We start from the raw sequence: 23693 nt of genomic DNA on the forward strand, positions 1-23693 counted from the left end.
AGTAGTGTCCAGCAGTGATGCTGCCCCTGCACTGGCACTGCTGAGGCCACAGTGAGTGCTGGGTTCAGTTCTGGCTACCACGGGGTAAGGAAGATGCTGAGGGACTGGAGGAGTGCAGATAAGAGCAACAAGGCTGGTGAGGGGCTTGGAGGGTGCCTGTGAGCAGTGGCTGAGGGAGGTGGGGTTGGTTAGCCTGGAGGAGAGGAAGCTGAGGGAGACCTCATTACTCTCTTGCAGCTCCCTCAGAGGAGGCTGCAGGCAGGTGGGGGTTGGGCTCTGCTGCCTGGGATCAGGGGATAGGAGGAGAGGAAATGTCCTGGAGGTGTGCCAGGGCAGGGTTAGGTTGGAGAGGAGGAAAAATGTCTTTGGTGCCAGAGTGGTCAGGGATTGGCAGAGGCTGCCCAGGGAGGTGATGGAATGCCCATGGCTGGAGGTGCTGCAGAACCCTTGGGCCATGGTTTGGTGGCCATGGCAGCTGGGTTAGGTTTGGACTCATCTTGAAGGACTTTTCCAGCCTTGATGATTCCATGACTCTGCAGCATGCTCCTGGCTCTCTTCCCTCCTAGCTAGCAGGGTTGGTCACTCTTCCTGGCATCCTCTGCCAGTCTCTCTTGCTGTTGCTGGAAACCATCTCCAGTGGCTGGGGCAGCAATCTGCTCTCTCTTCTCTTTCTTGGTTCTTCCATCTCCTTTCTTCCTTTTCCCTGGAAGCTTTCAGCTGTTTATGTTTTTTCTTCTGCCTCTTCAGTTTTCCATCCCCAAACTCCACCTCCCATTTTGTGCTGTTCCTTTGCAGCAGCCTCTGTGGCTTCCCATGCCAGAGCTGCCATCACCTCCTGTTTCCTCTGCACTGCTGCTGGAGCTTCTGTTTCTTTGCCTCAGTCCTTCCCTAAGCACTGAGCAGGCAAAGCTGCCCTGCTCTGGCAGCTGCCCTTTGGGAGCTGTGGCACAGGATTCTCTTGTGTGCTGCAGTCAAGCCCTGTGAGAGCTGTGTGCACTGTGGGGGGGCTCAGCACAGCAGAGACATGGACCTGTTGGGGCAGGGCCAGGGGCACCCTGGAAGTGAGAGGGCTGGAGAGGCTCCGCTGAGCGGCCAGGCTGGGTTGTGCAGGCTCAGCTTGTGCAGCCTGGGAAGGAGAAGGCTCCAGGCAGACCTGAGAGCAGCCTTGCAGTAGCTGAAGTGTCTGCAGGAGAGCTAGGGAGGGATTTTGCCAGGGGCTGGCAGTGCCAGGATGAGGGACAATGGCTTTGAGCTGGGAGAAGCTGTATGAGGAGGGAATTGTTGCCAGTGAGGGTGGGGGACACTGGCACAGGTTGCCCAGGGAGGCTGTGGCTGCCTCCTGCCTGGAGGTGTTCAAGGCCAGGCTGGATGAGGCCCTGAGCAGCTGTACAGGTGGAGGTGTCCCTGCCCATGGCAGGGGTTGGCACTGGGTCAGCTTTAGGGTCCCTTCCAACCCAAACGTTTCATGAAGTGCTGCCTTCATCAGGTCTCCAGGAGGGAGGAGCACTGACAGCAGTTGGTTTCTTGGTTGCCTGCTCATGCAAGAGGGAATGGTTGCAGCGTTGGAGCTCCTGCAGAGCAGTCAGCCAGGAGAGCTCTTCCTGCCCCTTCTGTGTCTCAGCAGTCCCACTCAGAGCACTCTCCTTGTTCTGCCACCTTCTGCTTGGGTCCTTCAAGCACTCAGAGCGTTGCTGTCTGCAGTGTGCAGCTCTGTGCTGGCTGAGTCATGCAGGAGGTTTGCTGTCCTCTCACCTGCAGCTGGGGGACCCCAACACAGCAGAGACACAGACCTGATGGAGTGCAGAGGAGGCCACAAAGATGCTCAGAGGCTGAAGAACCTCTGCTGTGGGGACAGGCTGGGGGGGGTGGGGCTGTGCAGCCTGGAGAGGAGAAGGTTCCAGGGAGACCTCAGAGCTGCAGTTCAGTACCTGCAGGGGACCTGCAGGTGGCTGGGGAGGGACTGCTCAGAAGGGCCTGTGGGGATAGGCTGAGGGCAGTGGTTTGGCAGTGGAGCAGGGCAGAGTTAGGTTGGGCATCAGGAGGGAGTTGTGCACAGTGAGGGTGGGGAGAGACTGGCACAGGCTGCCCAGGGAGGTGGTTGAGGCCACCCCTGGAGACATTCAAGGTCAGACTTGTCACCCTGTGCAGCCTGCTGCCTGCCTGCAGGAGGGTTGGGCAGGATGACTTTTGAGGGTGCTCTCCCACCCCGTGCAGTCTGAAGCTCTCAGGAGGGTTCTCTTCTGCGTTATTGCCTCCCTCCCTTTGTTTGTGGTCATGAAGGATGCTGAGGTGGTTTGGAGCTCCTTGAAGAAGGTGGCCACCATGCACTCATCTGCTCTGCTGCCTGGGTGCTCATGTGCTTGTTCAGCAAATGGAGTCCTGCTGGAATTGGAATGAGAGCTTCAGGCAGGAAGGCTCTTGGAGCATGCAGAGAAGGAAGAGAGGTTCCTCTGCAATAATGGCCATGGCCTCTTTGGTTTGAGTTGGGGACTTGCAGGTGAAGGCCTTTCTAAAGGCATCAGTGATAATGAAATGTGTGTGCTCAGGTGGCAGTCATTAAGGTTGGAGAAGACCTCCAAGATGGAGTCCAACCATCAGCCCAACCCCACCATGGCCATAGATTCCTTGAACATCTCCAGCCATGGGCACTCCACCACCTCCCTGGCAGCCTCTGCCAGTCCCTGACCACTTTGGCACCAAAGACATTTTTCCTCCTCTCCAACCTAAGCCTGCCCTGGCACAATTCCAGGCCCTTTCTTCTCCTCCTATCTCCTGATCCTAGGGAGCAGACCCCAACCCCCACCTGCCTGCAGCCTCCTCTCAGGAGCTGTAGAGAGCAATGAGGTCTCCCTCTGACTCCTCCAGACTAAACACCCCCAGCTCCCTCAGCCTGTCCTTGCACAGCTCATTCCCAGCCCCTCCTCTGCCTTGTTGCCCTGAACACCCTCCAGCCCCTCAGTGTCTTTCCTGTGGCAGCCAGAGCTGTGCCCAGCACTTCAGCAGAAGGCTCTGTGGATCTGTGCAGATCTCCTCTGGTATTAACAGCTCCCTGGGGAAGGAAGAGTCTCTGCCTGCAGAACAGGTGTGCAGCAGAGGGACTCCTCCGGCTGTGTACCAAGGCAGGGTAGAAGCCCTGGTTTGAGGTGCAGCTGGAGGGAAGGGACAGGTGGCTTCCAGCTCCACTGATCTTCCAAGGGAAAAGCAGTGCTTTAGGAACAAGTCCTTACAGTTCTGGTGCCAGGAACCAGTGGGAGCAGTTTGTGGCACTGCTGCAGGGACTCCTTGTCAGTCAGACACCACAGAGCTGAACAGTTTCCCCTGCTCACTCAGGAACGTGTTGGACAAACCCCTCTGCTCTCTCTCTCCACAGAAAAACCTGCCATTGCTCCACCTGTCTTCGTGTTTCAGAAGGACAAAGCACAGAAGGTAAGGAGATGCTGCTCCTGGCTTGCTTTGGGTTGATCTTAGCCTGATTCCGTGGTGAGCAGCCCTGTGCCTGTTGTCTGGAGATGGATAACAGAGCAATGGTGGGCAGAGAGTGAAGAGGTGCTGGGGGGCTGGAAGTGAGGTGTATGATGGTGCCATGAAATGGTTTGCCCAAGTCTGGGAGAAAGTGTCCTGTGGAGATAGTTCTGAGCTGTGTCTTGACAGCAACAAGTGAGGAGGGATTGCATGAGAAAGCCATCAGGGGTTTGCTGATAAATCCATAGTCCAGTCATCACCTTGCACCTCAGTGTATCTCCTGGCTGCTCACCATGGCCAGTGCCAGTCCTGTGCCCTCACCTCTCCCTCCAGCCCTGCCAAGTCTCCCTGTGCCCTGCCTTGGTTTCTGCAGTGGCAGTTAGGCAGGGTTCAGGTGGAGCTGTGCCATAACCTTCTGGAAGGTCTTCCATGGGTGAGCTTGTGTGGAGCCAAGGGGCTGACAGAACTCATCCTGTGGCTGTAGAAGGAGCCCAGGAGAGAACTGAGATTTAAAGGAAGAAGCAGAACCTTCCCCTAAGCAGAGGTTGCTGTGAAGTTGCTCTAGGTGTAAGAAAGCTGTGGCTGTGTGGAGCACTTCAGAAGTGACACAAAGTGTCATGGGCAAGTGCTAGGATCTCCTCCTCCCTCAGTATTTTGCTCCCAACACTAAGCCCTCCAGTTTCTGATGATGTAGAAGAGATTTAGCATGTCTGCATTCCACACTGGGAGGCTGTTGGAGCATTGCAACAGGTTGCCCAGGGAGGTGGTTGAGGCCCCAGCCCTGGAGATACTGAAGGTGAGGCTGGACAGGGCTGTGGGCAGCCTGATCTAGTGGAGGATGTCCCTGCTGACTGCAGGGGAGGTTGGGCTGAGTTTTGGAGGTCCCTTCCAACCCAAACTATTCTGTGCTCTAATCCTATCTGGTTAACAGGGCAAGCTGTTAGCATCTGGGAACAAGGATGCTCAAGGTTACCTCTGCTTCAGCTGCAGCTGGTGGGAAGCAAGAGGAGAGTGCAGGTGTGCACAGCTCAGTGTTGGGATCATTACCTGTGTGGTTGGGAAAGCCTCTCACATTGGAGCAGATTTACTGAACTGGTTTGCAATTGGGAGCTTTTGGAACCAGCAGCAGCCTCCAGCTTCCTTACAGGGGTTGTAGGCAAGCTTGAGATGCCCTCTCAGCCTGGCAAGGGTTGCAGTCTGCCACTCCTCTGGTGTTAGCTCAGCTAATGTGACCCATCCGAGAGCAGAGGCTTTGGATGCTCCCTGCCAGTGACTGTTTCCATGTGCTGCTGCTGTCAGCTGGATCCTGTTGTGTCCTCCTAGGGAACAGCTTCAGGTCACCTGCTGCTCTTCAGCCTGTCCCTCAGGTCCCCTCTGAGTCCCACCCTGGTCAGTTGTCTCCCCAGGTGCAGCATGTCCACAGCAGCTGCAGGAGCAGTAGTTGTAGCAGTGTGCAAGCCAGGCAGTGGTGCAGCCTGTGGCCATCCTTTGCTGGCCTGGGCCTGCAGAGCTAAGCTGGCAGGTCCTGAGGCTGCAGCTGCTCTGTGCCCTGGGCAGATCTGTTGCCCTCTGCTGTGTCTCAGGCAAGTATTTGTGACAAGCCTGAACTGAAGGTTGGGCTGGCAGGGAGGATCCAGAGAGAGGGATCTGAGGATTTAGCTTTCCATGCTGCCTCTGAGGCGCTGATGTGAGCAGAGAGCTGCCTGCAGCACAGCCTCTCTGGCTTGTGGGGGAGCCAAGCAGCTTGGGCACAGGGCTTAGGGAGGAGTCAGAAGCTGACCTGGGTGCTGAGTGGTGTTGGTGCTTGAGAGAGGAGCAGCCATGGCCAGTGGGGGTGTGGGACTGGGCTTGGCTGGGGGGGGTGGATCATGAGGAGGAACAGTGGCACCTGCCAGCTCCCCAGGTGTAGTCCATCCAGGAACACCAAATGCTTGTGCTGACCTGTGCAGTGTGTGCTAAATCTGCTGCTAACCTCCTTCTCTCCTCCCCTGTGTGCTAAATCTGCTGCTGACCCCCCTCCCTCCTCCCCTGTGTGCTAAATCTGCTGCTGACCCCCCTCCCTCCTCCCCTCTGTAAGGTGCATCACAGGGGTTGTAGTAACTTCTGCTGTGTTCAGTTGAGCCTGGAAGAGAGGAGCATCAGTGCCCTGCTTCCAGCTGCCTTGCTAAACAAAGGGCTGGAGTCTCCTTGCCTGTGCCAGCAGCTGGGCAGTGTAGTGTTGATTCCCAGGCAGAGCATGGTGGTGCCAGCTAGAGCAGTCCCTCAGCAGATGCTGTGTGTGGGGACCCAGCCAAGTGTCCTTCAGTCAGCCTGGCAGAGGTGGCTCTGGTCACACTTGGGTGTCTCTGGGTTGTGCCTGCTCCTCTTTCCTTGGGAGATGCCTGGTTAAGAGCACTGCCTGCCACCAGAGATTGTCCTGGCTGAGGGGAACAAGGCAAAGCCACTGCCAGGAGCTCTCCTAAGCAATATGCTGAGGGCATGAAGGGATCCTCCAGGAAGGTTGCAGAGGAACCTTTCCTAAGGGTGTCTGGCAGCAGGGCCACAGGGAATGGTTTGAAGCGAGGCAGAGCTGGGTTAGGGTGGAGCTGAGGAAGAAGGTGAGGCTTAAGGGTGAGGGTGCTGAGACTCTGGAATGGGCTGCCCAGGGAGTCTGTGGATGTCTCCTGCCTGGGAGTGTTGAAGGCCAGGTTGGATGAGGCCTTGAGCAGCTGAGTCTGGTTGAGAGGTGTCCCTGCCCATGGCAGGAGGTTGGAGCAGAAGAGCTCTGAGGTCTCTTCCAGCCTGAGCCGTTCTGTGGTTCGTGGCGGTGTGCAGGCTGTGGTTGGCGGCGGTGGGGCGCAGGCTGTGGTGTGCAGGCTGTGGTTCGTGGCGGGGCGCAGGCTGTGGTGTGCAGGCTGTGGTTGGCGGCGGGGTGCAGGCTGTGGTGTGCAGGCTGTGGTGGTGGGCGGCGGCGGGGCGCAGGCTGTGGTGGGCGGGCGGCGGCGGGGCGCAGGCTGTGGTGGGCGGGCGGCGGGGCGCAGGCTGTGGTGGTGGGCGGCGGCGGGGCGCAGGCTGTGGTGGTGGGCGGCGGCGGGGGCGCAGGCTGTGGTGGTGGGCGGCGGCGGGGCGCAGGCTGTGGTGGTGGGCGGCGGCGGGGCGCAGGCTGTGGGTGGCGTCGGCGGGGCGCAGGCTGTGGGTGGCGTCGGCGGGGCGCAGGCTGTGGTGGTGGGCGGCGGCGGGGCGCAGGCTGTGGGGGGCGGGCGGCGGCGGGGCGCAGGCTGTGGGTGGCGTCGGCGGGGCGCAGGCTGTGGTGGGCGGGCGGCGGCGGGGCGCAGGCTGTGGGGGGCGGGCGGCGGCGGGGCGCAGGCTGTGGGGGGCGGGCGGCGGCGGGGCGCAGGCTGTGGGGGGCGGGCGGCGGCGGGGCGCAGGCTGTGGGGGGCGGGCGGCGGCGGGGCGCAGGCTGTGGGGGGCGGGCGGCGGCGGGGCGCAGGCTGTGGGGGGCGGGCGGCGGCGGGGCGCAGGCTGTGGGGGGCGGGCGGCGGCGGGGCGCAGGCTGTGGGGGGCGGGCGGCGGCGGGGCGCAGGCTGTGGGGGGCGGGCGGCGGCGGGGCGCAGGCTGTGGGGGGCGGGCGGCGGCGGGGCGCAGGCTGTGGGGCGCGGGCGGCGGGGGGCGGCGGCGGGGCGCGGGCTGTGGGGGGCGGCGGCGGGGCGCAGGCTGTGGTGCGCAGGCTGTGGTTGGCGGCGGTGCACAAGCTGCCCTTTCTCTGCCGGTTGTTGTGACCCAAGTGCAGCACCCAGCCCATGGATCCAGATCCCTCTGCAGAGCCTCCCTACCCTCTATCAGGTTGACACTGCCACCCAGGTCAGTGTCACCTGCAAACTCACTGAGGGAGCACTCAGTTCCCAGGCGCAGAGAGAGTCTCCATGTTCACTTCCTTAACTCTGAGAGCCATTTCTGCCACGTGGGAAGCAGGGAGGCCTCCTGCAAACACCTGATGCATCCCATTCTGCAGCCCAGGCCTTCTCCCACTCATTGGGGTTACCACAGACTGTATCTGTTTGGAAGAGACCTGGGTGAGCATCCAGTCCAACCCTGGACCCAGCCCTGCAGAGTCAGCACCAAACCATGTCCCCAAGCACAGCTCCACAGGCTGCTGGAACACCCCCGGGGTGGGGACTCCAGCACTGCCCTGGGGAGCCTGTTCCAGTGTTTGAGAACCCTTCCAGGGCAGAAATAGTTCCTGAGCTCCAGCCTGAGCCTCCTCTGGTGCACCTTGGAACCATCTCCTCGTCTGCTGTCCCTTGGCACCAAGCAGCAGAGGCTGCCCCCTCCTCACTGCCAACTCCCTGCAGGGAGCTGCAAAGAGCAGTGAGCTGTGTCCTCAGCCTCCTCTCCTCCAGCCTGCCCTTCCCCCCCTCAGCCCCTCCTCACCCTCAGCTGCTCCAGGCCCTGCTCCAGCCTCGGTGCCCTGCTCTGCACAGGCTGCAGCCCCTCAGTGTCCTTCCTGCAGCAAGGGCCCAGAGCTGAGCACAGCACTCGAGGGGTGGCCTCAGCAGTGCTGAGCACAAGGGATGGGCACCTCCTGCCCCTGCTGCCCACCTGTGTCTGACCCAAGCCAGGATGCCAGTGGCTTTCTTGGCCACCTGGGTGCTGCTGGCTCATGTGACTCTCCATACTGGGAGCATCTTGGCTCATGGGCACTATGGAGGGTTGATAATCAGGTGTAAACACAAATCAAGTTTGGCTTTCCAGTGGCCTGAACCTCGTCCTCTTCCCTCCACCAGCCAGGGCTGGAGGTGATGCTGGAAGTCAGGAGATAACTCTTCATTTCCAGCGTGTGCCATGGCTGCCTCTGGCTGTGCTGCTTCCTGTGGATGGATTGGCAGTGGCAAGCTTTGAGGGTTGGCTCTGGAGGAAGAGAAATGAAGTGATGCTTGGGTCATGTCCCACACCAATGTGAGGTTCCAAAATGATGCAGAGTTTGAGGGGTAACTGACATCTGGGTCCTAAAGGTGAAGAGGTAGTTGTGGCGCAAACAAGCAGCTGTTGTTGGAGCTGTGGAGCTGTAGCAGTGCTTTCAGTGATGGGGGTGGCCTGCAGCTAGAGCCAGAGCTCTGCTGTGAGGACAGGTTAAGGGAGTTGGGGCTCTGCAGCCTGGACAAGAGAAGGCTTCAAGGAGACCTTGGAGTGGCCTTCCAGTATCTGAAGGGGGCTCCATGAGGACTGGGGAGGGACTACTGAGAAGGTCTTGTAATGAGAGGATGAGGAGGAATGGGTTTGACCTGGCAGAGGAGAGACTGAAACTGGACGTGAGGATGAAGTTGTTTGCAGTGGGGGTGGTGAGACATTGGCACAGGTTGCCCAGGAACGTTGTGGAGCACAGAAGCACAGAATGTGATCAAAGATCTGTGCTCCACAACCTCTCTGGAGGTGTCCAAGGCCAGGCTGGATGAGGCCTTGAGCAACCTGTTCTAGTGGGAGGTGTCCTTGCCTGTGTCAGGGTGTTGGGACTGGCTGAGCTTTGAGGTCCCTTCCAACCTATACCTTTCTGTGATCAGCTTAGGACTGGGTTGTACTGAACAGTGCAGCAAGTGGGGGTGGTCAGAGGCATGGTTTGATGTAGTTTGGGAGTGTAGTTTGGGTCTTGGTTTGAGGAGGTGGATGGTTAGAACATGTTGTTGGTGCTGTGGGCCTGATGTGTAGGTTTAGGATGGTGGCAGAGAGGGAACTGTGGAGGCAGTGAGCTGTGTGGGGAGGCAGCAATAATTCCTCTCCCAGGCTGGCACTGCTGCCAGCAGGTTGTGAATTGGAGATGCAGCTGAACTGTTGTAAGTCAGGCCTGAAGTTGTGCCAGGGTGGTTGAGGTTGGAGATGAGGAAGAAAGTCTTTGGTGCCAGAGTGGTCAGGCATTGGCACAGGCTGCCCGGGGGGGTGGTGGAGTCCCCGTGCCCGGAGGTGCTCAAGAGCCCTGTGGCCATGGCACCTGGTAATGTGGCTTAGTGGCCGTGGTGGGGTTGGCTTGGTGCTTGGACTGGATGACCTTGGAGGGCTTCTTCCACCAAACCAGTTCTGTGATTCTGCCCTGCAGGAGTTCACTAACACCCCAGGGTTGGTATCAGTGTAACTGCAGTGCTGCTCCGGGAGAGCATCAGCAGTGTCTGGAGATGTGCAGGGCAAAGCTGCCAGCAGAGGTGATGGTGTCAGGGTTGCTGTGCTCAGCTCTGAGCTGCTAGAGACTGAGCAGAGAAAACTCAGAGGTGCCTCAGGGCCCCTGGCTGTGAGTTCAGGGGAAGGAGCCCAAACTAGCACAGCTTAGAACTGGAGGGACTTGCCCCAAGAGTTTGTGCCAGTTCTTGTTAAGGAAGTTTTGTTCTCTTGCCTGTGTTTGGGGGCTTTTAGCCTCCTGCACGTCTCAGCTTTCATGGCTTTCCTATGTCCTTACCTCCTGCAGTGCAGAGGAAGCCAAATCTGCAGGCAGAGTCTGATGTGTGTCAGCCTGGCTGCGGTCTTGTGTTCAACAAAGCAGGAGTTGTTTGTTCTGGCTGTGCCAGGGGAGCTCATGTAGGTGGCTCCCTGACCAGAATCTCTCCCCTGGTCTCTGCCTTGGTGTCCAAGAGAAGGGCAAGAGTGCTGCCAGCTTGTCCCTGGAGCTGTGCTCACAAGGAATGTTTCCTGTAGGATCACAGAATGTCAGAGGTTGGAAGGGACCACCAGAGATCAGCCAGAGCAGGGGCACCCAGGGTGAGCTGCACAGCAGCACATCCAGGTGGGCCTGCCCAGAGAGGTTGTGGAGTCTCCTTCTCTGGAGTCTTTCAAGCCCCATCTGGATGCATTCCTGTGTGCCCTGCCCTGAGTGACCCTGCTCTGGCAGAGGCTTGGACTTGATCTCCAAAAGTCCTTTCCAGCCCCCACCATTCTGTGACTCTGATTCCAAAACTACTTACCACATCCTACAGGAATGACAAAAATCTGATGCATGCTTGCTTGGAAGTGTTCTGAGCTGCAGTGATACAAACCTTGCACATAACCCTCAGCCCAAGGTCTGCCTGGCTGAGAGCAGCCCTGTGGGAAGGGACCTGGGGTCTTGGTGCGCAGCAGGCTCAGCATGAGAGCAGTGAGCTGCAGGGGCACAGAGCCAGCAGGAGGCTGAGCTGCATCACCAGCAGAGGTGAAGTTATTGTCCCACTCTGCTCAGCTCTGCTCAGCCCACACCTGGAGCCTCGGTGCAGTGTTGGTCCCCACCATGCTAAAAAAGGTGCAGGCAGGCTGGAAAGTGTCCAGAGAAGGGCCCAGGAGCATCATCAGAGGCCTGGAAGCCCTCTGCCAGGTGAGGGAAGGCTGAGAGCTGAGGTTGTTCAGCCTGGAGGGGAGAAGGCTCTGGGGAGCCTTCATCACCATGGGCCAGGACCATCTATCACCATGGTGGCAGCCAGGAGGGTGGAGACTCCCCTTGTGCCAGGGGTGCCCTGGGAAGGCAAGGGGTGATGGGCACAGGCTGCTGCTGGGGAGATTCCCACTGCACTCTTCCTGTGCACTGCTTAGTTCCTTAGGGGCCCTGAATTTCCTTGGTGCTCTCCAGCCCCAGTGTCTGTCTGCACTTCCCCAGCTGTTCCCTGCCTGCTGTTGGCTCATCCCGAGGTTCTTTCTGGCTGTGTCCAAGGATGATCCTCCCCAGCCCCATCACTCACTCAGTACTGTTCTAGTTATAGCTTTCAGCAGTTTCCACACTGCTTTGTACTGTCCCATTCCCCCTGTTGTGTCCCTCCTGGGTTCTTCAGAGGCTTTGTGGATAACAGCAGGGTGAGCTCCATCACCTATACAGCAGTTGGAGTCTGTCAGTCCTGCTGTTGTCACCTCTGTGTCAGTGGCCTGGTGCTGGAGGAAGGGAAGCCAAGCCCCAGCAGGTTCTGGTGGCTACTGACAAGGTGGCAGAGGTTTGGATGTCAAATCCATTCTACATGTTTCCTGAGAACCAGAAACCTGCCTCTGGGACCCAGCTGCCTCCCATGCTCAGTGCAGGTGAGCTGCCTCTGGTGCTGTGGACAGAGAGGGCTTGACAGGAGTGAAGAGGTGTGGGAGAGAGATATCACACTCTGGTAGGGATTGGAAGGGACCTCTGGAGCTAGAGTCCAACCCCCTGCCAAGGCAGGGTCACACAGGCCAGGTGTGTTTGAGAGTCTCCAGAGATAGGGAGTCCAGCACCTCTGGGGGCAGCCTGCTCCAGGGCTCCAGCACCCTTAAAGAAGCTCCCCCTCATGTTTAGCTGGAACTGTTATGTGCCCCTTGCCCCTTGTCCTGTCACTGGGCATCACTGAACAGAGCCTGCTGCCATCCTCCTGATGCCCACCCTTGAAGCATTGCTCTCAGGCTGCTCTTCTGCAGACTAAAAGGTCTCAACTCTCTCAGCCTTTCCCCATCACAGCTGTTCCAGTGCCCTCGGCACCTTTGGAGCCCTCTGTAGGGGTGAGGTGCTGGGGAGGCTGGAGAGAGAGGGGCAGAGGACACCTGTCTGTAAGGCATGGGACAGATCAGGGCTGTGCTGCTGTGGTGCAGGTGAGTGAGGGCTTAGTGCTTGTGCTTCTCTGTCGCTGTCTCCCCTTGAAGAGAAGGAAGCAGCCTGAGGGACATTGGCATCTGTAGCTTGGCTGAGGCTCAGCTCGGAGCGAGGCTGAGCAGTGCTGGGTATCAGCTGCCACAGCCTCAGGTGTTCCTCTGCATTGGTGTGGGCAGCACCCAGGAGCTGTAGGTGCTGTGGCCAGTTCCAAACAGCCTTCCTGAGGCTGTTCTGAGCCAGGGGGATGAGAACAGCAGAGTGCTGGACTTGGTTTAAACGCTGATGACAAACCAGATGTTCCTCACACTCTTCCCTCTGGCTCTGTGTGGCTTTAGGCCAGTGCTGGGTCTGTCAGGAGCAGCTACCCAAACCAGAACCCTTGGCAAACACAAAAGCTGCAGCAGCCTCAGCTTTACCTGATGCCATCCCCAGCAAGCACCCCCTGACTGTTCTGAGCCTTACTAGCAAGGTGTAAAGCTTGAGTAACTGCCCTGAGCAGAGCCTGCTGAGGGCAGTGTCTGGGTTGCTGTGCTGTAGGAATTGCTTCTGTGTGAAGTCCCTGCTGGAGAGCTTCAGCCCCTGAGCATTCACCAGCTGCAGCTGACAGCTGAGGTTGCTGTTCCCTCTTCTGCACAGAGCTGGGCCATGGCCACAGAACGTCTGGAGTTGGAAGGGACCCATAAGGGTCATCAAGTCCAGTTCCCTACTCCTCCTTGTGATGGTTTGGGAGTTACCTGCCCCCCACTCCTGTGAAATCTCCCAGACTGGACTCTGCCAGCTGGAAGTGAAGGAATGGAGCTTTGTGTTCACAGCTCAGCACAATGCACAGCAGATCTTTAGCACAGAGCTGTGCTCAGAAACACACAAGTTAAAGGTAATCCAGAAACACAGCTCCCCTCCCAGAAACCAGAGCCCCCAGCAGGGCCTCCCAACCACCCTTCCACCTTCTTTCCACCCCTCTGCCTTATGCCAGAGTCTTACATGCAAAGTGAGCTGGGAGGACCAGCAGAAGGGTTGGTTGGGTTACACAGACCCAGGCAGAGCAGCAGGAGCCCAGGGAGGAAGCACAGACACCAAACTGCATCAGAGACTCTCTTGTCTCTGGTGGTGTCCTTGGTTTGGTAAGGCTCAGTGACCCCAGGAGTGCAGCAGCCAGCCTCAGTCTTTCCTTTCCACAGCCTGTAGTAAAATATTCCAGCTAGCCTCAAACCAGCACCTCCTAGAGCCTACCTAAGCTGCATTGCTGAAGGTGTACTGCAGCCCCTGCCTGGGCACTGCCAGGCCTGCAGCCAGGCTTACTCCCCTGGGAGTCTGTTGCAGTTGCCACCTTCTTGGTGAGGAACCTTTCCCGAAGGTCCAGGCTGGACTTTGCCTGGCATAGCTTCCTTCTGCTGCCTCTGGGCCACCAGAGGAAGGTTTGAGTATGAAACCCTTGTCCCTGTGAGGCTGCTGCTCAGAGGGCATCAGGAGCAAGCTGCTCAGCCTGGGCACCAGTGCCAGACACACACAGAGCAGCTTCAAGCTCTCTGTTCTGCTGAGAGCAGGCTGAGGTTGGGTGCTCCTGAGGGACACCTTTGCTTAGCTGCTTCAGTCTCCAGGTGCTTCCCCACAAGACAGCAGGAGGCTTGGCCCACAGACTGCATCTGGAAGTCTCTCTTGACCTGGGTGTTGCCCGTGGGCCACTGTAGCACAGTGCTGCTGTGCAGGCTCAAAGTCTTTCATGTTCTCCTTCATGCTTGTCCCCCAGGTGGGGGCCTGTGGCACTAAATGGCCTGAGCAAATGGCAGGAGTCTGGCCAGAGCTTAGCAGGCAGCAGGCAGTGTTGGTGTGTGGTGGGCAGCCTCTGACCTCCTCCCTCCCTGATGTGCAGACCTCGGGCAGATAACTCGTGGGTGGTGCTTTCAGCTCCTCCAGGGTGAGGATGAGAGGATTGTGCCTTGTGTGAAGGTCAGGAATGAACCCCTGGAGAGAGCTTTATCATCAGTCCCCCCTTCCCTCAGGGTCTGAAACAGCAGTGAGGGATAGGTCACAGAGACACAGAAGGTAGGGGTTGGAAAGGACCTCTGAAGGTGGAGTCCAACCCCCATGCTGGAGCAGGGCACACAGGGACACATCCAGCTGGGTCTTGAAAGTCACCAGAGAAGGAGACTCCAGAACCTCTCTGGGCAGCCTGCTCCAGGCCCCAGCACCCTCACACCAAACAGTCCTTTCCTTATACCAGGGCAGAACTCCTGTGTTCAGTTGGTCTCAGTGCCCCTTGCCCTGCCACTGGGCCCCCGTGGGAAGAGCCTGGGCCCTGCTTTGTTATTTGCCTTAACTGTTTAATGATGGCTGAGCCTGGGGGTAAAAGCAAGGAGCAATCCTTCAGGCCTTGAGAGAGGGAGCTGAAGCCCCAGGGCTGCCCTCGGTTTTGTTAGCTGTCAGGAAGGTGCATGTGATGCTTTCAGGGGAGGGTCCCCCCTGCCAGGTCAGTCAGCTCTGCTCTGTGTGTGGCTGGCTGGTGTCAGTGTCCCAGCAGCAAGCCAGTCCTGGCAGGATGGAAGTGACTCTGCTCAGCTCTGGGCACCCCAGCTCAAGGTGGGCAAAGAGCTACAGGGGGAGGTGCTGGGGGTCTGGAACAGCTCTGACATGGGGACAGGCTCCAGGTGAGCCTGCAGAGGAGGCTGAGGGGGATCTGATCTGTGCCTACAAATGTCTAAGGGTGGGTGGCAGGAGGATGGGGCCAGGCTCTTCTCAGTGGTGCCCAGAGACAGGACAAGGCTCTGGGTGTACAGCTGAGCATAGAAGTTCCATCTAAAGACGAGGAGGAGCTGCTGTGCTGTGAGGGTGGCAGAGCCCTGGAGCAGGCTGCCCAGAGAGGTTCTGGAGTCTCCTCTGGAGACTTTCAGGACCCACCTGGCTGTGTTCTGTGTGCCCTGCCCTGGGTGATGCTGCTCTGGCAGGGGGGTTGGGCTGAAGGATCTCCAGAGATCCCTTCCAGCTCCCCCATTCTGTGGCTCTGAAGAGGGGCTGCAGATGCTCTCAGCAGGACAGCTGCTCTCTCCTGAGCAGCCTGGCACTGAAGGGACCTTGTCTTTTCTGCTCCCAGCCTCCTGCAGAGCAGAAAGCTTTGTTGGATTCAGGTGAGGACCCCCACTCTGGTCTGGGTCACACAGAGTCAGCTGGTGGGCACGACCCTGAGCACCCTGCTCCTGCTCTTCACACACAGTATCACAGTATCACCAAGGTTGGAAGAGACCTCACAGATCATCAAGTCCAACCCTTTAGCACAGAGCTCAAGGCCAGACCATGGCACCAAGTGCCACGTCCAGTCCTGCCTTGAACAGCTCCAGGGACGGCGACTCCACCACCTCCCCGGGCAGCCCATTCCAGTGCCCAATGACTCTCTCAGGGAAGAACTTTCTCCTCACCTCCAGCCTAAATCTCCCCTGGCACAGCCTGAGGCTGTGTCCTCTTGTTCTGGTGCTGGCCACCTGAGAGAAGAGAGCAACCTCCTCCTGGCCACAACCTCCCCCCAGGTAGTTGCAGACAGCAATGAGGTCTGCCCTGAGCCTCCTCTTCTCCAGGCTAACCAATCCCAGCTCCCTCAGCCTCTCCTCGTAGGGCTGTGCTCAAGGCCTCTCCCCAGCCTCGTTGCCCTTCTCTGGACACGCTCAAGCATCTCAATGTCCCTCCTAAACTGGGGGGGCCCAGAACTGAACACAGCACTCAAGGTGTGGTCTAAGCAGTGCAGAGTACAGGGGCAGAATGACCTCCCTGCTCCTGCTGGCCACACCATTCCTGATGCAGGCCAGGATGCCACTGGCTCTCTTGGCCACCTGGGCACACTGCTGGCTCATGTTCAGGCAAGTATCAATCAGCACCTCCAGATCCCTCTCTGTCTGGCTGCTCTCAGCCACTCTGACCCCAGCCTGTATCTCTGCATGGGGTTGTTGTGGCCAAAGTGCAGCACCCTGCACTTGGAGCTATTGAACCCCATCCCATTGGGCTCTGCCCATCTGTGCAGGCAGTCAAGGTCCTGCTGCAGAGCCCTTCAGCAGCCTCGGGCAGTGCTACCAAGAGTCCTGCTTCTGCAGCTCAGCTTGCTCCTATTCAGCAAGCCCTGGCAGGGGTAAGTGTGGGCCTCCCAAGTACTTCTGCTGTCCAGGGCATGAAAGGAGAAGGCCTCTTCTAGCAGAGGAGATGTTGCAGTTAACTCAAGGTGCTGCAGCTCAGTACCTGTCTGTCTCTGTGGTCCCCAGCATCAGTCCCCTCAAAGCCATTGCTCCACTTAGGACAAATGAAGTTTGGGCCTTCCTCGTGGAGTGGTTACAGAAAACACATCAAATAGGAGCTTCCACCCTGGAGTGTAGGCTGTGTCTGCTGGGGGCCAGAGTCCTCTCCAGCCAGGGAGGGGCTGCAGCTGAGGGCCTTGCTTCAGGTTGCTCCTTTCCCCTGAGCCCCACTGCAGCCTGGCAGAGCCAGCAGCCAGGCTCCTGTGTTCCCACTGCAGCCAGTCAGGAGCTTGCCCTGGCAGCCTGGGGGGTGCTGGGCAGCTCAGAGCAGCAAGAAAGATGCTAGAGCAGAAATTTTAGTCTGGGTGCTTGGGGGCAAAAATCAGAACCTTGAAGGAGAAGCTGCTGGAGCTGCTGACAGACCTGTGCTGGGAGCTGGGGGGGGAGAAGACTCCAGGGGGACCTTAGAGCTGCTGAAGGGATCCTCCAGGAAGGCTGCAGAGGGACTGTCAGGAGGGTGTCTGCAGGCAGACCAAGGGGAAGGGTTTGGTGCTGAGGGAGAGCAGGGCTAGAGTGGAGCTGAGGAAGATGTTCTTCAGCACGAGGGTGGTGAGGCTCTGGCACAGGCTCTCCTGACAGGCTGTGGCTGCTCCCTCCCTGAGGCAGCTTAAGGCCACCTAGAACGAGGCCTGATGTAGCCAGGAGGTGTCCCTGCCCATGGCAGGGGTTGGGGCAGATGAGCTCGGAGCCCTTCGGGGGTTCTGCCTGTGGGGGAGGTGAGTGCAGTCTGCTGCCATGCAGGGGTCCTGCAGGTGTTGCCTTGGTGCAGCTGTGTCACTCGTTGTGACCTCACCCTCAGGGCAGTTACTCTGACAGGTCTGTGCCTGTTGGGGCTGCTCCAGGCAGTTCCTGTGCCCTTGCCTGGCACTGGTGGGCATTTTCCCAGGATGATCCGTTCCAAGTGAAGCCAGCACGGAATGGATTGTCCTGAGGAGGTACAAAGGGCTGGAGGGGACCTCTTGGTGTCCTGATTGTTGCTTGGTGACCTCCTGCTGCCTCTTTAGGGGTTGTTGGGGTTTTAAAGCTTAAAGTTTTGAGGGGTTAATGCTTTGAAATACAGCTGAGAAGTGCAGTCAGACCCAGGCAGCTCCCTGCACCCTGGGGCTGGCCAGGAGAGCTGCACTCACCAGGGGGGCTGCAGCAAGTGGGGGTTGGCTTTGCCTTGATCTTAAGGAGCAGAGAACCTTAACTCAGAACTGCAGAGAACCTAAGAACTGAAGATGCTGTTGAGGAAGGTGATGGCTGGAGAGCCTCTGCTCTGGGGACAGGCCTGGGGACTTGGGGCTCTTGAGACCTATTCTCCAAGGACACCTCAGAGCAGCCTTGCAGTACCTGAAGGGGCTGCAGAAGAGCTGGGGAGGGACTTGTGACAAGGGCTGGGAGTGCCAGGCTGAGGGCCAATGGCTTTGAGCAGGGAGAGGGAGAGTGGAGAGGAGGAAGAAATTGTTGAGCGTGAGGGAGGAGAGAGCCTGGCACAGGCTGCCCAGGGAGGCTGTGGCTGCCTCCTGCCTGGAGGCGTTGAAGGCCTTGAGCGAGCTGGGCTGGTGGGAGGTGGTCCCTGCCCAGGGCAGAGGGCTGGAGCTGGATGATGTTGAAGGCCTCTTCCAACCCAGCCCATTCTGGGGGTCTGTGTGCAGCAGTTGCTGGCTGCACCCAGCAGAGCTCCTGAACCTTACTCCACTTACACTGCTGGACCTGGGCAGTGCTCAGTGCAGACAGGACCTGGCTCTCCTGTGCAGCCCTCACCTTAGCTCAGTTTCTTAGAGTCAAACTCTCTCTTCTCTTGGCCCCCAGAGAAGTTTGGTGTCTCTGCAGAGTGCTCACCCTGGTTCAGCAGGGCAGAGCATGCCATGGGTCTTGGGGAGGTGGAGGAAGGAAGAGGGAGGGCAGGAGGGAGGCACTCTCCAGTCGCTGTGCTCTCGGTGGTGTTTGTGCAGGCACAGGCAGGTGCTGTTGCTGAGACATGAAAGTGCAGTGGCCAGAGGGGAGGTCTGGGTTTAAGCTGCTTAGCCCAAGCCAGGTGGTGTCAGCAGGACTCCTGATCAGGAGGTTCTGGGCCAGCTTTGAAGCAGCAGCCCTGGCAGGTCAGTAATGCTGATGTGCAGAAACACAGGGACATAACAGTGTCTGGGCTGGGAAAGCTCTTCAGCACCATGCAGGCCAGCCAGCAGCCCAGCTGCCATGGCACAGGGTTCTTGACCACCTCCAGGGATGGGCACTCCACCACCCCCCCCGGGCAGCCTCTGCCAAAGAAATGTTTCCTCCTCTCCAGCCTAACCCTCCTCTGGCACAGCTTCAGGCCATTTCCTCTCCATCCCTCACCTGATCCTAGGAGAAGTTGTGGAGGTTGAGGGAAAGTCTCTTGCTTAGTTTTGGGGGTTGCACATGAAGATCTCCAGCTCCTTCGGGGCAGTTTTCCAGGCAGAGTTTCCTTCTGCTAAGGACTCAAACTCTGCCAGCACTTTCTGTGCAAGAGAGGAGATTTTGTTGCCTTCTCTCTGGCTTCAGACGCTGGTAGCTGCTGCTGGTGACACCATCCTCTTCCTCTGAGCCTTGTCTTGTGCGTGTCGGCAGGGCAGGTGCTGGCTGAGGCCATCCCCCAGCAGCGTGGAGTGCTCCAGCAGCCGTGCAAGGAGGGCATGGATCAGCAGGAGCAGAGTGCATGTGGGGGGTCAGGAGCCCTTCATTGCCTGCAGAGGGCTCTCAGGATGCTAGGGAGGGCTCTGTGCTTCCCCTGGTGCCAGCCAAACCAGCAGCCCCTGGGCTGAGCTGCATGGGGAAGATGCTGGGAGGTCAGCACTGGCTGCTGTGCAGAGAGCTCAGGCCCAGCTGCACTCTTGGCCTCTGCAGTGCCAAGTGGAGAGCTTTGTGCCCTCTGCTGTTCTCCTGCCCGGGGTCTGTCAGGTGGGAGCCCTCTGCAGTCCTGCCGTGCCCTGCCTGATCCTGGTGCCCTGCCTGATCCTGGTGCCCTGCCTGATCCTGGTGCCCTGCCTGATCCTGGTGCCCTGCCTGCTGTCCGTGGCCTGTCGCTGTGGGGCAGGATGAGCTCCACGCTGCAGGGAGCTCTCCCCAGGAGCTGCTGTTGCTCTCCAAGGCAGCCAAGCTCTGCAGTGAGGCTGTGAAGGGAGTGAGTCCCTCTGGGTGTCCTGGGGCAGGAGCATGAGGAGAGAGTGGGGTTGGACTGTGAGTGGCTTGGTGTGGTAGGAGGTTTTGTGATGAGGGGAAGGTGCTGATGCTGCCCTGGTCACCTGCTGCAGTGAAGAGAAGCCTCAAGTCTTGGCTCTGCAGGAAAAAGGGAAGTCCATCAGCAGCTGGCACCGCAGGTGGGAAGGAGGAGGCCTGCAGAAGTTGTGGAACTGCTGTTAAAGACTTGTAGAACACTGTGGGAGCTGGAGCCTGTGGTGCTTTCTGGTTTGTTCCTGGCATTGCAGAGGATGCCAGGAGGCTCTGCCCTGATCCTTGCCAAGCTGGCTTGCTCTTGCTTTCCAGAGCATGCTCTGAGAGGCCTCTGCAGTGCTGCCCTTCTGGTGAGGGAGCTGGCAGCAGCTCAGCCAGCAGTGCTTTGGGCAGAGGACCTCTGTGACTGAAATTGTCCTCCTCAGATCTTCCAAATACTGCAGGAATTGTCCCAGCCCCTGAGGCTGCTGCTGCCTGGGGAGGAGATGTTCCTGAGCAGTGTGTGGGTGAGGCTCCATCTGCCTGGCAGAGTCAGAGCAGAGCTTTGCCTTGGGTGTGCATCGGCGGCAGCACAGAGCAGCCCCAAGCCCTTGGGTGCACCCAGAGAGACTGATTTGTGCTATCCCTGTCCTCTGATTTCAGAGATCAGCAGATGGGTCGAGTCCAGAAGATGGAGATGGTAAGAGACTGGTCTGTGAGCCTGAGCCCCCTCAGCCCTGTCTGCAGGGCTTTGCTGTGTCTCTAATTGCCTTCTCCTGCAGAGTCTGACCGAGAGGATGGCAGCTACTGCCCACCTGTGAAACGGGAGAGAACCTCCTCCCTCACCCAGTTCCCTCCTTCCCAGTCAGGTAAATGATGAGAGCTGAGTGCCCTTCTGACCCTTTCTGCTTCTCCAGTCCTGTCAGCAGGCTGCTGGCTGCTGCCTTTTGGCTGGGGGCCACACAGCCTCGTGCCTGGGCTGCTTCTGTCGGCTCTGAGCAGGTTCAGTGAAGCCCAAAGGTGAGACCCCAGCTGCAGTGCTGTGCCCAGAGCACACAGGAGAGACATGGGCACGATGGAGAGGGTCCAGAGTGGGCCAGGAAGATGATCAGAGGGCTGGAGAGCTTCTGCCATGGGGACAGGCTGGGAGGGTTGGAGCTGTGCAGCCTAGAGAAGAGAAGGCTCCAGGAGCAGCCTTACAGGGCCTGAAGGGGCTGCAGGAGAGCTGGGGAGGACTGGTTGGGAAGGAGTGGGCAGAAGGGCCTGTAAGGACAATGCTGTAGGAACAGAGGGGAGGCCTGCAGAGTGCTTGCAGATGTCACACTTAGAGCAAAGTGCATTTGAAAGGAGCTCAGAGCTGCAGTTCAGTACCTGCAGGGGACCTGCAGACAGCTGGGGAGAAGCTGTTTGGAAGGGGCTGTGGGAACAGGCCGAGGGCAATGGTTTGGAACTGGAGCAGGGCAGAGTTGGGCATCAGGAGGGAGCTGTGCACAGTGAGGATGGGGAGAGACTGGTACAGGCTGCCCAGAGATGTGGTTGAGGCCATCCCTGGAGACATTCAAGCTCAGCCTTGCTGGGTCCCTGGGCAGTCTGCTCCAGATGGAGGTGTCCCTACTGCCTGCAGGAGGGTTGGCCAAGATGCCCTTGGAGGGTCCCTGTGCCCTTTGTGGCTCTGAGCTGGTGGATATGATCTAAAAACATCTCCAGTCTGCAACTTCAGCTGCATTTGTAGTTTGCTTTTAATGCTGTGATGTTAAAGTGAAGAATTTACCAGAAGTCTTGGATTTGGTGTGAGCACTTTGGCTGGGGCCAAATTTATCTCTCCCTAGTCTCAGCTTGTGCTGAAGTCGTTCTGGTCCTTTCATTTTCTCCCACCCCTTCTAAAGTGGGAAGGAGTCAGAGGAGTCAGTGGGTTCCAGCAGGGTCACCTGGCAGTGCTCAGCCTCCTGTGTTTGCCAGGGCACCAGAACTGCTGCAGGGGTAGGTGAAGGAGGGTTTGCAGCAGCAGCCTCTGACCCTGAGGCCTTCTCTCCCTGCAGCCAAGATGAAGCTTTTAGCTTTGGTAAGAACTGTTTCAGTTAAATTGTCAGTGCTTGGGGCACCTTTGGAGATGTCACAACTCTGTTTCTATCATCTTAGTTGAGATAAGAAGAGAAAAAGTAGAAAAGAGACTGCTTGGGAAGGGTGACTGAGCAGTGGGAACCTGCCTGTGCTGCTTGGAGTTGTAAGGCAGTGGTGACCATGGCAGGCAGTGTAGCTGCTGCTGGTTTATGGGCACAGTGCTCTCATTTCATGCTGCCAGTGCTGGGCAGGGCAAGAGTCTCATCTGCCTCAGATCTGTGTTTTCTGGTGTGCAGCTTAGGAGGTTTCTGCTGTCAAAGAATCATTAAAGGTGGAAGAGACTTCAGGCTCATGGAGTCCAACTGCAACCCAACCACCATGGCCCCTAAGCCATGTCCTGGAGCACATCTACAGCTGCTTGGACACCTCCAGGGATGGGCACTCCACCACCTCCCTGCACAGCCTCTGCCAGGCCCTGACCACTCTGGCACCAAAGACATTTGTCTTTCTCTCCATCCTAACCCTGCCCTGGCACAGTTCCAGGACATTTCCTCTCCTCCTGTCCCCTGATCCCAGGGAGCAGAGCCCAACCCCCACCTACCTGCAGCCTCCTCTCAGGGAGCTGCAGAGAGCAATGAGGTCTCCCTCAGCCTCCTCTACTCCAGACTCAGCACCCCCAGCGCCCTCATCCTCTCCTCATGCAATGCCCTCCCACCCCCTCACCACCTTCATTGCTCTTCTCTGAACCCTTCCAGCCCTTCAATGTCTTTCTTACCCTGTGGCACCCAGAACTGACCCAGCACTCAAGCTCCTCAGTGCCAGCACAGGGCACCATGCCTGCCCTGCTCCTGCTGGTCACACCAGTGCTGATCCAGGCCAGGGCTTTGCTGCCTTCTTGGCCACCTGGGCACACCCTGGATCATGTTCAGCTGCTGCCAACCAGCACCCCCAGGTCCTTTTCCATCAGGCAGTTTCCAGCCACTCTGCCCCATGCAGACTCTCTCAAGCAGTTCCCTGAGGGGCCCACAGCTGAGCACAACATTCCAGATGTAGCCTCACCAGGGCAGAGCAGAGAGGCAGGAGAAACTCTGTGACCTACTGACCACCACCCTTCTGATCCACTCCCAGATGCTGTTGGCCTTCTTGGCCACAGAGGAGAAGACTCCAGGGGGACCTCTGAGCTGCCTTCCAGTACCTGAAGGGATCCTCCAGGGAGGCTGCAGAGGGACTTTTCCTGAGAGTGTCTAGATACAGGCTGAGGGGGAATGGTTTGGAGCTGAGGCAGAGCAGGGTTAGAGTGGAGCTGAGGAGAAAGCTCTTCAGTGTGTGAGGGTGGTGAGACCCTGGCACAGGCTGCCCCCAGGGAGCTTGTAGATGCCTCCTGGCTGGGTTGGATGAGGCCTTGAGCAGCTGAGCCTAGTTGAGAGGTGTCCCTGCCCAAGGCAGAGGGTTGCAGGAGATGGTCTCTGAGTCCTTTCCAACCTGAGCCATTCCATGGTTGCTCAGTTTCAGGAGACACTTAAGAGGATTTCCTGAGCAGTGACCTGTGTGCATCTCTGCCTGAGACTGCTTTAGCTTGGAAGGGAAAACTAAAAGAAGCCAAAGAGATGATTGGAAAACAAACTGTTGCCTTTGCAGCCTCAGGTTGGCTGGGGGCAGGCTTTAGCATTGGCAATAACTCAGCTTTCTCCTTGCCTGCTGCAGTAACCAAGAACAACGTCTTCATGCCCTCCAGCTTCTGCGAGCCCTCTGCAGGCAACTCGGACTCGGAGCCAGGTGAGCTTCCTCCCTCTGCTGCTGCTGAGCTCGCTGCTGGCACAGCCCAAAGCATCTGGCACTTCAGAACTGAAACCCTGCCTGGGAGCAGGGAACTGGGGATGGTTCTGGTCTCTGGGCTGGTGCAGAGGTGGGGATGGTTCTGGCCTCGGGGCTGGTGCAGAGGTGGGGTTGGTTCTGGTCTCAGAGCTGGTGCAGAGGTGGGCATGGTTCTGGTCTCAGGGCTGGTGGAGAGGTGGGGTCGGTTCTGGTCTCTGAGCTGGTGGAGAGGTGGGGATGGTTCTGGTCTCTGGGCTGGTGGAGAGGTGGGGATGGTTCTGGTCTCTAGGCTGGTGGAGAGGTGGGGATGGTTCTGGTCTCTAGGCTGGTGGAGAGGTGGGGATGGTTCTGGTCTCAGGGCTGGTGGAGAGGTGGGGATGGTTCTGGTCTCT

At 58.4% G+C, this 23693-nt stretch overlaps 1 protein-coding gene across 2 annotated transcripts in view; it reads left to right on the forward strand.

Annotated features, from left to right (window-relative positions):
• RANBP3 (RAN binding protein 3) overlaps nt 1-23693 on the forward strand; it is a 62555-nt gene that overhangs the window by 11443 nt on the left and 27419 nt on the right. The window contains exons 2-6 of one of the 2 annotated variants that reach the window (XM_064174870.1): nt 3371-3426; nt 19872-19952; nt 20089-20125; nt 20208-20294; nt 23191-23262. In XM_064174870.1, the coding sequence (XP_064030940.1) occupies nt 3371-3426; nt 19872-19952; nt 20089-20125; nt 20208-20294; nt 23191-23262 (333 nt within the window). The remainder of the gene's footprint in view (nt 1-3370; nt 3427-19871; nt 19953-20088; nt 20126-20207; nt 20295-23190; nt 23263-23693) is intronic. The other variant, XM_064174871.1, reaches the window with a different exon arrangement.

Source organism: Pogoniulus pusillus, chromosome 41, assembly GCF_015220805.1.
Source record: "Pogoniulus pusillus isolate bPogPus1 chromosome 41, bPogPus1.pri, whole genome shotgun sequence".
Lineage (NCBI taxonomy): Eukaryota > Metazoa > Chordata > Aves > Piciformes > Lybiidae > Pogoniulus > Pogoniulus pusillus.